The sequence below is a fragment of the Sorghum bicolor genome, chromosome 10, assembly GCF_000003195.3.
Source record: "Sorghum bicolor cultivar BTx623 chromosome 10, Sorghum_bicolor_NCBIv3, whole genome shotgun sequence".
In the NCBI taxonomy this organism is placed as follows: domain Eukaryota; kingdom Viridiplantae; phylum Streptophyta; class Magnoliopsida; order Poales; family Poaceae; genus Sorghum; species Sorghum bicolor.
The window spans coordinates 3778932-3794312 of NC_012879.2; the positions used below are offsets into that span (position 1 = coordinate 3778932).

The window sequence follows — 15381 nt, forward strand, 5'->3', positions numbered from 1 at the left end:
GAACAGTAAACCTGCTTCAACCATACAGTATTTCTTCATGCAATTGATTTTTAAACTCACTATTTCTAATGGATACAACTCTGTCTTCATGCAATGTATGACTGAAAGCTAAGATCAGGAAACACCAATCTGAAAAATCTGGTTTATCAGGATTCATGAGAAAATATAGAGTAAGCCACCAAAATGTGTATTATCACCCAATACAGGTGAAGATGGTATGTACAAAACACCACTGCGCAAAAACGTTCAAGCACTAGCTCCATCCAAACAACAGGGATGAAGATGGTAAGTAGTACTAAAGCTGAATGGGACTTCTTTCAGTCACGAGAATGCCTCCAACAAAACTACCAGAAACTAGAAGAGTTGCTGAGTTCTCTGAAACTACATGAACCAAGAAACGAAGACCTATTCTCATGTCGCTGTATCCAAGAGATCAATCACGAAATTGAAGTTGATGTGAGCATCCTACTCCTCATCCATGATAGGGTATCGTAAACCCAAAGAAGCTGAATTTACAATCACCAAGTGAAAACAATGTGTCAGTTGCAGCAATTCAGTAATCCAACGCACTTTTGTGAATAGCAAAGAAAGGAAGCAGGCAACTAAACTCTCAAGTCTCCACCTTGAGACCAGCTCACAAAAAGGATTACTTCGATAGTCTGATTGTTGGCTGGTAGGTCGCTGATCAGAGGGATCAGACGCCCATGCATTCCCGCCCACAAGCACATAGCAACCCTTCGTTCATCGACACTGTCGGCAAGCTCAGCTCGGAGCCGGGACACAGACCTGCCCTGAAACATCATAGCTCTGGCAGTGGTGAAATCTTTGTTGCCAAGTTCATCACCTTGCATATATATGATCAGCCTCCTGAAGAAGCCCACCTAATCAATCAAAATTTAACAGATTTCACCAATTAGATGTCAGACATCCTAACCTGAATCAAAATTCAACAGATTCCACCAATTAGATGTCGGACATCCTAACCGAACATAGGTCACTGTTATCGTTGGAATACATGTGGGACACATAACAGATTCAAGGCAGATTCTACACCAAAACTCACCTCAGCCGATGGAACCGGAAGATCCGGCGCCAGCCCGCTCCTCGATGGGATGAACTCCAGGACCAAAGGTGTCCAAGTGTTATCTTCCGGATTGATCAAGGGACGCCCACCACCATTCACAAGAAAGATCTCACTATCACCCCCCGGATGACTCCTCCCCTCCCAGTGCAAATCCTGCTGCTTGATGTCATTGTAATATACAGATTTTACAAGGATGGGAGAGCTATTGGGGTTGTCACTGTGATAGCCGAGGTAGCGGCCGTACGCCGCGTTCTGAAGCAGGATGAGGCTGGTGCCACGGTGCAGGACCCGGTGCACCCGCCACGCCGCGTTCAGCGCGCAGCAATACGGGCGGAAGTAGACCCTCACCCCGCCCTCGTCGGCGCGGAGGTATTGGCCGTTCACGCGGCTCCGCAGCCGCACGTACGCTCCATCGGAGAACTGCTCCATCGCCGCTTCGGATGGTGGTGGTCGCGCAGGTCTTGGGATGGTCTCGACCTTCCAATGCATCGTCGCGCTCTGGTGGTTGCTAGCCACGTCGATGGAGACGCCGCTGTACCTGCCGTCGGCACGCAGGAGGCGGTCGGAGACGTGGCGCAGGAGGATGTAGCCGGCGACGCCTGAGCTGACGGCCTCCCACTGGACACGGTCCACGTTGCGGTCGCAGTCGCCCACGACGACGCGGCGACCGAGGTGGCCTGGCGGTGCAGGTTCGGACGAGGCCGCGAGATACCTCCCATGGTAGGCGCTCTGGAGGCGAACGCTGGTGGAGCCGCCGTGCAGGACGCGGTGCACCTTCCATGCCAGGTTCATCGACCCGAGGTGCCCGCTCAGGGACACCCCCATCCCGTCCTCATCGGCGTGGAGGTACCCTCCGTGCACGCGGCTCTGCAGCCTCACGAGCGCCCCGTAGGAAAAGTACTCAATCGCCGCCGCTGGTCGTGCAGTGGGGCTCGTGGGGATGGTCTCGACCTTCCAGTGCATCATCGTGCTCTGATGTTGAGCGACGTCGATGCAGACGCCGCTCTGCTGCCTGCCGATGGCACGGAGGAGGCGGTTGGAGACGTGGCGCAGGAGGATGTAGCCGGCGTTCCCCAACTCGACGGCCTTCCACAGGATGGAGTCGTCGTAGCTGCCGAGGACGACACGGTGGCCTAGCGGCGCCGGGTCAGACGACGCAGCGAGGTATCGGCCGTAGGTGGCGCTCTGGAGCACGAAGCAGGTGGAGCCGTCGTGGAGGACGCGGTGCACGTTCCACGCCATGCTCATGGACTTGAGGTCCCAGCTCAGGGACACCCCCCTCCCGTCCTCGTCGGCGTTGAGGTAGCCTCCTTGCTCGCGGCTCCGCAGGCGCACGAGCACCCCGTCGGGGAACTGCTCCATCGCCGCCGCCGGTAGAGGTGTTCGTGGCGCGGCGGCGGACGTCGAGCGGCTAGGGAGTAGCGATTGGGTTACTTGGCTCTGGTGCTTCGGCTGCGGGGGCGGGGGCGGGGGCGTGGGTGGCGGACGGCGGCGAGGGAGTGGGTTTTATTGGCGCTGTTGCGAGGGGGAAGAGAGAGCAGAGCAAGTTGGTTGGGCGACGGTTACGTTTGGGCGCCGAGGTGGGGGCGGGCCGGGGAATTTCAAGACGAGCAGCCGATGCAATGTTTCCGGTTGAGGCCTCGTTTAGGCCTTGTTTAGTTCACAAAATATTTTACAAAATTTTTCACATTCTTCGTCATATCGAATCTTGCGGCACATGCATAAAGCAATAAATATAGATAAAAGAAATAACTAATTATACAATTTACCTATAATTTGCGATATGAATCTTTTAATCTTTTAAACCGATAATTTACCTACAATTTACCTATAATAACCATGGACATCATCGTCATCACCACCGGATCACCAGGTGAGAACTCTGCAACCTTAGCAGTAGTGTGTGCAACACTTGTTATCTGCCTCTTACAATTTCAGCATGTGCGATGTTTAATGTTTTCAGCGGTAATGGCAGTGTGGATTGCAATGCAACATAGCCTATATCTTACGGTAGTTCTATAGTTCTGAATTTGTTATTTTACGGATCAGCAGAGCTATTTCAGAACTAGACTCTGCTTTTTTTTTCTGTACTAGTTCTGAATTTGTTATGCAAAGAGATAAGTAAAAGAATATATCTGCATGATAAACTTTGAGTAGATCATAATGTCATATAGATAACAGGAAATATTACTTGCCTGTTATTTTCCTTAGCCCAGTTGTTCAGAGAAATTTTGTAGTTTTGCATAGTTGCTGCCTGTGCTACCTTTTCTTGATTTTTCTGTTTTTTTAACACTTTACTCAAGTTGTGCTTGAGGTAATGCTCTACTTTGTTTGGTGAGGATTGCATTTCATAGCATGGTGGTCAGTTCAGAAATTCAGCTGTTCCAATAATCTCCCCCAGTTCGGATACATTCAGTTGTTTTGCTTGATAGCCAATAGTGTTTTTTCTTATAAATAGCCAATAGTTGTCAATCTGGGGCTGACTGTCTACTATTATCTATTCTTTCCACTCTTGATTAGGTCTCACTGCCGTAATACCCATGATGTGATCCCTAATTATCTCATTGTTTTTTCTTGTTCCCTTGCCAATTCAGCTTCTGAGATGTTAGAGTACCCACAGTTTGATGAGCCAGAACCGTAGAGGAATACGGGAACAGAGCTTCTAACAACTTCACAATTCAGAAACAGAAAGCGTTTGCATTGCTGCCCCTGACATATATACAGTGGCATGACAATTGTTTGTTATCTTTTGTTAAGATAGTTTCAGAAAACTCAGTACTCTTCTGTAATGGTGGTTAGATTTGATGCGATCCACTGACTGGATGCGGTTTGAGATGACATTTCAGTTTCAGAAACTCAAAAAATGCTGAAAGCATTATGTGGAAGTTATGGTGAACGGCTTTGCAAGGAAAAACTGTTTGTAGTTAACCATCTTCATCTCTGCTGTGTGATGGCAGGATGTTGCTGATTTTACCTATACCTTGATCCTGAGTTCCTGACACATCAAAAAATCATGGTTGCACCATTTCTGTGCTGAAGCTATAAACAGAACATCCTTGTCTTCTTTTCTATATTTTCAGCAAATGAGTGGAAGTTCAGTTTGGAGAATGGTCACTTTCCTGATGTTTACACAGGACCTTCATGCTGGAACCATTGGCAATAACAGTGCAATGCTAATGTTTGAAAATGAAGCCTATGGACAATCTTCGACCATGGTTACTCCGTTTATCCAAGGCGGACATGCTAATGCCACTATGCCGATGTTTGCAAATGATGTGTATCAATCTTCAAACATGTCAGCTCCTTTCATCCAAGGCAGACTTACTGGTCTTCTGCTTGGAGTTGAACAAGATGCCACATTGTCAAAATCTGCTAGAAAGTTACACTTCAATGAGTAGCCATTTTGGGCCACTGAATTGTATTTTTTGAATACCCGGGTTGAATTAATAGCACTCTGTTTAAATTCTTTTGGCACGGAAATATTCAATTATCAACGCATTGGTGTTGTCAACACAGAATTTGATTTTTTACACAAAAGGGAACATCTAGATGATTTGTGTTTGAGAGATTCTCTCTGTTCGGTTTCAAATATAGAAATATTTATTGAATAAAAGGTCATTGCAGACAATGAGCTTATCCATTTCAATGAATTGCATCACGCAGGAGGTATGCATTAAAAAAAGCATCCACATGATATGCATTTGATATAACATGCTTATATTCAGGAGAACCATATATATTTCAAATAAGAAAGCACATTGTGCGTATTACAATTGGGCCTGAATTTACTACTACAAGCTCTCAGATTACAACGAAACGCTACAGTCATGAAACTACATTCCTATACAACCATACGCATAAGATTTTTTTATAGAATTTCAGGCCTAAGCCCTGTCTAGTTTTGACTGGGCAGAGGATACCCTTGCACTTGATCGCTTCCTGATACTGTCACTGCTACCATGTACAGTATCTCCATAGCTGCAACAAACTGAGCCATATTGGTGATGTACACCTTTCTTCGGATAACATAGCTTCCTGACTCCCTAGAGACAAAATCAAATGTTCAGGCTGCTGCATCAAACACCAGCACGGAGACGGAACCATTTAAGAAACATTCAGAGAGAGAGAGAGAGGGAAGCCAATCTGCAACTTCCCAATAGGCAGGCATATACCTGACCAACGGGTACCTGAACACCATCGGTCTGCTCCTAACGTTCATCAATCATCAGCACCGTCATGGCCCATCCCGATGCGACTGCGGATCTGCGGAAACCATGGAGGACCTGACCTGCATCCGGTGGCTGGACGCCCGAGGAGCCGGCTTGTCGCAGAGGCGTGTGGGGCCCGGAAGGCTGGAACCAAGGTGGGCGAAGGTAACGACGGCGGTGAACGGGAGAGTCAATGGCGGCGGTAGGGGATTGAGGATGAAGGAGGACAAGCGGACGCGGTGGCGCCGGTGGGGAGGTATGAGCCTGGGCCCGGGGGCTGGTTTGAGTCGAGCAGGAGCCGCACGGCCTCATGGGCTGCGAAAGAAGCAGGTTCGACCGATAGATGGCAGCGGGTGTGAAATAGCATTCCCTGTGGAGTGTTAGAGCATTCTAGTATTTAAAATTATTCTTAATAGAAGTATAATTTATTTTAAAGATAAAAATCAGTTATATATATATATAAACCAAAGTGTTATACTGAATAAATTTTAGTATTGTTCAGTACCCGTATTTCAGTATTTGTGAGGGTATAAACCCCTATACCCTTACGGCTAGGCTTAGGCCAGGAGGCTTGGCCCATTACGAGACGAGTCCGAGGCTTGATCCGACTGCTCGGAGTTTCGCGCAAGGAAACAAGACGTGGAGATCAAGCAGGATTCTAGTCGGTTAGAATAGGAATTGATATCGTACTATCTATGACAATTGTAACCGACTAGGATTAGTTTCCGGATCTGTAACCCTGCCCTCTGGACTATATAAGAAGAGGCAAGGGACCCCCTAGGACACATTATTCTCTCAATACAATCCAATACAATCAGACGCAGGACGTAGGTATTACGCCCACACGGCGGCCGAACCTGGATAAAAAGTTTGTCCGTGTCTTGCGTCACCATCAAGTTCGTAGCTTGCGCACCGTCTACCGATAAACTACTACCGTGGGTATACCCCAAGGTAGACTGCCGACTAGCTTTCGTCGACAGTGGCGCGCCAGGTAGGGGGTGTGCGTATAGTTTTTCCGGCGAACAAGATGGTCATCGTTCCGTCTTCCGCGGCCGTGCCTGAAGGCCTCACGTTCACTGTCGGCCAGATCACGTGGACGACGCGCAACGACGACCACACGGCCATGACTTCGGAAGAAACCCAGATCTGATCTGGGATGACAGCGGCATCAGCTCCGACCACGCCGACGCCGAGCACTCGACCATCGCTCCCTCGTTACAAGGGAAAAAAGGTTGACAGCTCGGACCTTTTCCGAGCCCTTGATCGCGCCGATCTCAAGCTCCTCGAAGCTTCCCGACTAATAGATGGGATCTCGCGCCAGTCTGATCAAGCCGCGCTAACGGACTCTTTCAACTCCTGCCGGCCAACTCGTGTCGTCACACATGAACGGCTGGGTACGTCTCTGACGATAACTTCCACCCCCTCAGGACGGTCCGTTGAACTCAAGGCGGGTCCGGACCAGGGTTTCCCTCACGGGCTAAACAACTCAGCCGTTTATTGCTCACGGCACATCCAATCCCTTTTTAACAGGATAGGTTGGTCGCCAAAACGGAGCAGTCGACCAGCTCGTCACTACGTCAACATGGTGATGATTCGAGAGCTACCAAACGACCAGGCTTCTAGCACAAACTCCAGCATTGGATCCGTCCCCACCGAGGTTATAAACTCCGAGGACGAAGATTACGACCTGGATTTACCACCATACCCTCCGGATTTCTCTCGCTTCCCGATCTTTTCGCCCCGGCGGGGAGATCTCGTCTTCAATGTCAGCAACGACGAACCGGTTGTCGATGGAGAGACAGACGATCAGAGGCAACTCCGCGAACAGCGCAATGCCGACCGCGCTCGGCGACGCGCGGACGAGGAACGACAACTCCCGCCGTATAACCTCAGCGACGCTTTCGACATGGTCGGGGATCAGCAAGTCTACAAAACGCCAAGTGCTAACGTGGCCGTTGCTATGGCAAACTTAGACCGACACCCTGATACTCCCGAGTGCCAGGGTGTCCGATCCAGCGTACGCGCGCATCTGATCGACGCGATGGGACAGACAGCCACCTTGCTCAAAAGAGTCCAAGCTATCTCCTACGCAGAGGTCTCCTCTGACCAGACCCATCGCAGCCGGACCTCACCACAACCCAGCGAGCACCACCGTAGCCGTTCCCCCAATAATTGTCGAAAGGGTTCACGGCGCGACAACGGTGGTCGGGACGCCGGCGGTTACCGCGAGCAGAATCGTGGGCGTGGTCAGGAAGTAAACCAGGACAGGGATCTTCGACACAACATCCCTCCCAAGGACGCCCGGGACCGCATCAACAGGCGCGCCACGGAGAGAGCGATGCACGAAAACCTGCGTCGCATTGAGTACGACGCTACGCACGGTCCCCCGGGCCTGAGACAGTTTTCCTCACACCTTCGCCAGGTCGTGTGGCCCCGCAATTTCAAGCTCGAGAAACTCAAAAAATACGACGGCAAGGAAAGCCCAGAGAACTGGATCACTCTCTATGAGATTGCAGTCCGATCAGCAGCAGGAGATGAGCATGTCATGGCCAACTACTTCCCAGTCGTCCTCGACCAGGCTGGTCATCAATGGCTCCTGGGCCTGCCCGAGGACTCTTTCGACTCCTGGGAAGAACTACGCCAAGCGTTTATCGACAATTTCATCGCCACCTGCGAGCAACTTGGGAACAAGTACGACCTCGAAAGGATAAAGGACAGAAAAAACGAGCTTCTGCGCGATTACATCCGACGATTCTCGGATATGCGTCTTAAAATCCCAAAAATTTCCCACGACGAGGCCATATCTGCTTTTATCAAAGGGCTACGCTTCCACGAAGCACTGAGGAACAAGCTACTGCGTAAAAGGCCAACGACGATGGCCGAGCTCCTTGCCACGGCTAAAAATTACGCCGATGCCGACGACGCAGAAAAGCTCATCCGGGACAATGCGAGAGGTCCCGACCAGCCTCCTCGACGAGACGACAGTCGTGGTCGCTTCGACAACAGGAACCATCGTCGCCCCGACAACCGCGACCACAAAGAAGGTTGGGATAGGCGACTCGACAATCGCGATGACTTCAGAGGCAAGCGCCCTCACGATCACGACCACGAGGTGAATACAGTCAAGCGTCCTAATGGGCGGCGGGACTACCAGGAAGACTACAACAAGACGTTGAAAGGACCATGCCAACTGCATCCAAAATCCAACCACACGATGGAGGAATGTCGCGTCCTCAAAAGCATCTACACGCGGCGGGCTGCTCAAGATGATCCTGCCAAGAAAAATGGGAAACAGGACGGGCGCGATCACGAAGACGAGGACGAGGACCAGGATAGGGACCCACGACACCAGTATGTCAGTCCCACCGACGTGGTCCACTCCATCTTCGGGGGCAAAGTTTCCATCGAGTCTATGCGAGAAAGAAAGCTCTTAAAGAGAGCCTGCCTCAACATAGACAGCACAGATGGTCTGATCGCCGATCCTAAATTTCCTCCCTGGTCGCACAGGGAGATCTCCTTCAGCAGAAAAGATCAGTGGGCCGCCATCCCAGAGCCAGGCCGCTTCCCCCTAATCTTGGATCCTTGCATCAACAGCATCAGATTCGATCGCGTGCTCGTCGACGGGGGAAGCTCCATCGACATCCTTTTTCGCAACAGCTTGCCCGCTCTCAAGATAACCCCGGCACAGCTAAAGCCCTACGACGCTCAATTCTGGGGAGCCTGTCGGGCCAAAGTTCAGTACCCCTCGGACAAATAACACTGCCTGTCTAGTTCGGAACATCCGACCACTTTCGAACGGAGTTCGTCAATTTTGTGGTCGCCGACTTTGATGGAACTTACCATGCAATACTGGGCCGACCGTCGCTGACAAAATTCATGGCGATTCCACACTACTCATACCTGGTCCTCAAAATGCCTACAGAGAAAGGCATCCTAACTATCAGGGGCAATGTCTACACCGCATACACTTGCGAGGAGGAAAGCTTCAAGATCACCGAAGCAATTGATCTTTCAATCCGCATGGCAGAAACAACAGACCAAGCGGCACAGGTCCCACCCGACCAGCTCCAACTACCCGAGCAGGAGACTGCAAGGAAGAATTCAAAGTCCAAAGAGCACAAGGAAGTACAGTTGGTCGACGGCAGCCCCGAGAAGATGGCCCTCATCGGGGCCAACCTGGACCCTAAATAGGAAGACGCGCTCGTCAGGTTTCTAAGGGACAACGTGAGCGTTTTCGCATGGAAACCCGCAGACATGCCTGGCGTCCCACGAAACCTGATCGAGCACTCCTTAAACGTCTCGAAGACCGCAAGACCCATCAAGCAAAAACTATGACGGTTCGCTCATGACAAAAAGGAGGCTATTAGGACAGAAATAACATGGCTTCTAGCAGCCGGATTTATTAAAGAAGTGTATCATCCCGATTGGCTCGCCAATCCGGTCCTTGTACGCAAAAAGAATAATGAATGGAGAATGTGCGTTGATTACACTGATCTCAATAAACACTGTCCTAAAGATCCTTTCGGTCTCTCTCGCATCGACGAGGTGGTCGACTCAACGGCCGGATGCGAACTCCTCTCTTTTCTAGACTGCTACTCTGGTTATCACCAGATCTCGCTAAAAGAAGATGACCAGATCAAAACATCTTTTATCACTCCTTTCGGCGCGTATTGCTACACGACCATGTCCTTCGGACTCAAAAACGCCAGAGCCACCTATCAGCGGGCCATCCAGCAATGCCTCCACGACGAGATTCGCGATGACCTCGTCGAGGCTTATGTAGACGACGTCGTCGTCAAAACAAGGGATGCAAGCACTCTAATCGACAACCTAGACCGAACATTTAAGGCACTAAATAAATACAAGTGGAAGCTTAACCCCAAAAAGTGCATCTTTGGGGTCCCCTCCGGTCTACTACTCGGCAACGTCGTCAGCCGCGACGGCATACGACCGAATCCCTCAAAAGTAAAAGCAGTGCTCGACATGCGGCCACCTAAGAATGTCAAGGATATTCAGAAGCTCACCAGATGTATGGCTACTCTCAGTCGCTTCATCTCTAGATTGGGAGAAAAAGGCCTCCCCTTCTTCAAACTCTTGAAGGCGTCAGAAAAATTCTCCTGGACAGAGGAAGCTGACGCTGCGTTCACCCAGCTCAAGACTTTCCTTACTTCACCGCCTGTTCTCACAGCACCCCAGCCTAATGAAGACTTACTCCTTTACATCGCAGCAACCGATAGGTTTGTCTCCACGGCAATAGTGGTCGAGCGAAACGAGCCAGGCCACGTCTACAAGGTCCAGAGACCCGTTTATTTCATAAGCGAAGTCTTAAACTAGTCCAAGGCCAGGTACCCACAGATACAGAAGCTCATATACGCCATCTTAATAACGTCAAGGAAGCTAAAGCATTACTTCGACGGTCATCGGGTCCTGGTAACCACCAGTTTCCCTCTGGGGGACATTTTGCGTAACAAGGACGCCAACGGCAGAATTGTAAAATGGGCAATGGAATTATGCCCATTCTCCCTGAATTTCCAGAGCGGCACCACCGTCAAGTCTCAGGCCCTGGTTGATTTCATCGCAGAATGGACGGATCTCAACGAGCCCTCCGTCTCCGACATCCCCGACCACTGGTCGATGTTCTTCGACGGGTCCTTAAACATCAATGTCGCCGGCGCTGGGATACTCTTCGTATCGCCTAACAAGGACAAACTACGCTACGTCCTTAGGATCCTCTTCCCGGCGTCGAACAACGTCGCTGAATACGAAGCATGCCTACGTGGCATACGACTGGCCGTCGAACTGGGAGTCAAACGCCTCTACGTCCACGGTGACTCTGCTCTAGTCATCAACCAGCTAAACAAGGAATGGGATACAACCCACGAGAAGATGGACCTCTACTGTAAAGAAATTTGCAAATGGGAATCCAATTTCTACGGCATAGAATATGTCCACGTGGTCCGAGATAAGAACCAGGCAGCAGATGCGCTGTCAAAGTTAGGGTCATCTCGGACCCAGATCCCACAAGGCGTTTTCGTTCAGGACATCCACGCGCCAAGTGTGGGCACAGACCCGGTCGAAAAACAGCCTAGTGAGGCAATGCGCATAGACGACACCACTCCGACAACCAGCAGTCGTGACTGGCGCGCCCCTTTCATCAGGTATATATCGGATGGATCGGGCTTTCAGGATAAAATGGAGAACGAGCGCCTCATTCGACGAGCCAAGAATTACATACTGGTGGATGGCAAACTTATGCGAAAGAACGCAAGTTCTGAAGTGCTACTAAAATGCATATCCCAAGATGATGGCATCAAGTTCTTAGATGACATACACGCCGGGTCCTGCGGCAACCATGCGGCCTCCAGAACGCTGGTCGGGAAAGCCTTCCGAGCGGGTTTCTACTGGCCAACTGCGGTCGCCGACGCCGAAAAACTAGTCCGACATTGTGAAGGATGCCAGTTCTTCGCCAAGAGGACTCACGTACCCGCTCACGAGATTCAAACCATCCCGTCATCCTGGCCCTTCGCCTGTTGGGGCCTGGACATGATCGGGCCATTTAAGCCGTCCCCCGGCAACTTCAAGTTCGTCTTCGTGTTAATCGACAAATTCTCGAAGTGGATCAAGTACATGCCATTGGTCAAAGCATCCTCCGAGAAGGCTGTGGAATTCCTCAACCAAATCATACACAGATATGGGGTTCCCAACAACATAATTACCGACCTGGGCACTCAGTTCACTGGCACTACATTTTGGGACTTCTGCGATGACAGGGGCATAGTCGTGAAGTACGTGTCAGTAGCTCACCCACGGGCCAACGGTCAAGTAGAGCGAGCAAACGGAATGATTATCGATGCTCTAAAGAAAAGGTTGTACACCGAGAACGACAGAGCACCTGGACGATGGATGAAAGAGTTACCGGCTGTGGTCTGGGGTCTCCAAACACAGGCTAGTCGCAATACGGGAGTATCACCCTACTTCATGGTCTACGGCTCTGAGGCAGTGCTCCCATCCGACGTAACCTTTGGATCTCCAAGGGTCAAAAATTTCGATCAGTCATCGGCCGACATCGCCAGGGAGCTTGAGATCAACTGCATGGAGGAAAGGCGCCTAATCTCATGTCTTCGAACAGCAAAATATCTCCAGGCCATCAGGCAGTACCACAACAGGAACGTCAAGGACCGTTCCTTCGTGGTCAGTGATCTGGTACTCAAGTGGAAAACAAGCCAGGAAGGAACGCACAAGTTATCCATACCTTGGGAATGACCCTTCGTGGTTGCCGAAGTCACACGCCCTACATCTTACAGACTGGCGTATCCAGACGGAACTCGCCTGCCTAATTCTTGGCACATAGACAAATTGCGTCATTTCTATCCATAAGTTCCAGCACCTTTTGTTTGTAAGTTTCTTATATTTTTTACACGCAGAGCTTCCGACGAGCACAATAATCTTCCTCCGAGGCGAAGATCTTCAACGATTATCAATTAAACACAGTGATACATCACTCAGATAACATTGCAGCGCTCAAAATCATGGTCATGACAAATCAAACTTTATTACAAACTTTACATACAGAGTTTACAATAAACACCCCTCTGGGCGGTTCCTAGTCTACTCTTATAGACTACTCTACAGACCTACTGGTCGGGCTGATCACCCACTCGGCCTTGCTGCCCAGTCGGAGGGGTCGGGGCCACCGGTGCCTGGCTGGTCGAGACCGCAGGCGTCGACCGCCCATCTCCGGCAATGGGCGCTCCCGACAACTCTCTGGCCGATCTATCTGACCCCGGCTGGTCGGGGGGAGTGGCCGTCCCGCAGAGGTTGATGTCGCCGATCACCGTCGACGACAAGTCAAGCAGGCCAACACGAAGATCGTCTGCCTCCTGCGGACCAACTTCCTTGGGGTACCCCCTCTCCAGTCTGGACAGGTCGACCAGTGGATAGTGGGCGCACACCATGCTGAGGACGTGTGCACCAGCGAATTCCCCGGCGTCCTTGACGAACTGCTGGAGCTAGCCCCACGCCCGTTGCGCCTTCTCGACTGGCGTCAGCTTCGGCGCGCGAGGCTGGTCTTCAGGAAGCTCGGGGCTGATCAAGTCAAGAACCGGGGCCACTCCTTTCCAAAGCTTGATGCAATTGGTCTTCCAGGAGTCCCGGTCCTTGATCAGCTCGTCTAAATGCTTCTTGGTATTTACCTTGAGCACTACAAACCAAGCAGGAGGTCAGTTTGCAAATAAGAAAAGGAACATTGAGCAACCAAAGAAAAAAGGGGTAGCGCGGTTATCACCAGACAACTCCCGATTCCTGTTACTTAGCTCCTTGCCAGCTCGACGCCCGGTCTCCAGCGCCCCGGCAAGTTCCTGGCCAAGCTGCTCCTTCTCTTGCCGGAGGCGTGCAACCTTCTCCTCCAAGTCTGCAGGAACAATCCCTGGTCAACAAAACTGACTACGTGGCTACATACAACTGCTCGGGATACATGACTGACCTCTCCTTTGTCGATCCTGGTCGGCCAACCGCCGATTGAGGTCGAGAAGGCGCTCTCCCTGAGCACCCATCTCGGCCGTCTTCTCCTCGGCCTCCGACCGAAGCCGGTCCACCTCTGCGGACAGGGCCTCGTTCTCGGCCATGATTCCCTCAATCTGGTCGAAGCACCTTTTCCGGTACTTCACCGTTTTCATTGCGCCCTACAAGAAGAATACATACTCAATCTAGAAACACTGCACATAAACGTTGAGCAGTGCAAAAGGCAACTTACCTTAACCTCGTCCACAAGCCGCTTTGTCGCGCGCTCCACCCTCGCGGCCTCCTCCGTCTCCGCAAGCTCTTCATGTCCAATAAAGTGGTCCCCGCGTTGGCGCCACACATAGACGTGCTGGCGACCATCACGGGGACGACCTTGGATCTCCTCCACTTCATCGTCAGAGGCCGTCCGGGTCTCCTCACCCGCCGCACTGCCCCCGACCGTGGTCGCAGGCATCACTGGACCCTGATCGAGGCCAGGGGAGCCTACTGGTGAAGAGGCCCCTGCTCGGGGCGGGGTTGGGACTCTCCCTTCTTCGGCCGGAGGGGGAGTCGGGGCTCTACCTTCCTCCTCCACAACGTTACTCGGGGGAGGCGTCCTCGCATCCTCTCCGTCCCTCATAGGGGTGCCCGCCGTGGCCCTTGCTGGGGCCGGATGCTCCTCGGTGCTCTCAGCCGCGGTCGTCGCCACGGGTCGCTCTGTGGTCTGCGGCGCGGCGTCTCCAACGACAGCAACGGGCTCGGCCCCCCTCTGGCCAGCAATGTGGTCAGGGTCGACGTCCGATGCCGCGCTAACAAAAAGACGACATTTAACCAATGTCAAAGGCAGCAACAAATCGCAAAGTATATCGCAGTACGAGAGTAAGATTGAAAACTTACAGGTCGGAGCACCTGTGCGTCGCGGTGAAGAACCTCCTCTTGGTCCTACCGGTCGGGGCCTGCGCCATTGTCTCTACGACGCGCGCCGGCTCGACGTGGGAGGCAGGAGGGTCGATGGTCATCCGACCAGTGGTGGCCGGCGCAACGTCCGGATGACTGCGCGGTCTCCGAACCAAAGAAGGCGCGGCCTCCACCTCCTCGTCGTCGTCATCAGTGATCTTGACGAGTCGACGGCGCTTCGGCGCCTGGCTGCTCTCTGCCGGCGATGTCTCTGTAGGGGACGCATCCTCCACCAGTGGCCTTTTCCCCGCCACTCTGTCTTCGGTGGTCGGGGCGGGACGGTTCTGCTCCTCCTCGCTGCTGGTATATTGAGGACACCGAGCAGCGTCGTCCTCTGGCGGGTCTACTCCCGTGGGATTCTCCATGCCAGGTGCCAGTGATATGTACACCGAGCACCGATCAACGTCTCCTATCTGCAGCAAAATCAAAGACAAGTCAACAACTGGGAGAACAAGTATTAAGGAGGAAAAGTCAGTCAGTAATATTACCTTAGGAGCTGGTCGTCCCAGCTTGAAGGCCTGCGTCCGACCACCGCTTCGAACGAAGTTGTCGTCTGCAAAGTTGAACAACTCGTTCAACAGCTGTTGCACTTCCGCCTTCTCTAGAACTTCAGGACTCATTCTGGTCGGGTCC

General features: G+C 51.8%; 1 protein-coding gene and 1 long non-coding RNA gene across 2 annotated transcripts; both read right to left on the reverse strand.

Moving 5' to 3' along the window:
- Positions 153-2446, reverse strand: LOC8070865. Its single transcript, XM_002437833.2, has 3 exons — positions 1064-2446; positions 609-881; positions 153-506 (listed from the first exon to the last, which is right to left on the reverse strand). Exons 1-3 carry the CDS (start codon positions 2444-2446, stop codon positions 438-440), a joined length of 1725 nt encoding a protein of 574 aa, XP_002437878.2. The 3' UTR covers positions 153-437.
- Positions 4803-5628, reverse strand: LOC110431281. Its single transcript, XR_002448737.1, has 2 exons — positions 5257-5628; positions 4803-5127 (listed from the first exon to the last, which is right to left on the reverse strand). It is a non-coding gene; the product is annotated as an uncharacterized LOC110431281 (long non-coding RNA).

What these genes read in the sequence shown, in the direction of transcription:
- LOC8070865 (XM_002437833.2), bottom strand. Translation starts at nt 2,446, where the DNA reads ATGGAGCAGTTCCCCGACGGGGTGCTCGTGCGCCTGCGGAGCCGCGAG. An exon ending in TTCCGGTTCCATCGGCTGAG is followed by an intron (nt 882 to 1,063) that starts GTGAGTTTTGGT and finishes TTGATTGATTAG; the next exon opens with GTGGGCTTCTTCAGGAGGCT. An exon ending in CTCAAGGTGGAGACTTGAGA is followed by an intron (nt 507 to 608) that starts GTTTAGTTGCCT and finishes TTGTAAATTCAG; the next exon opens with CTTCTTTGGGTTTACGATAC.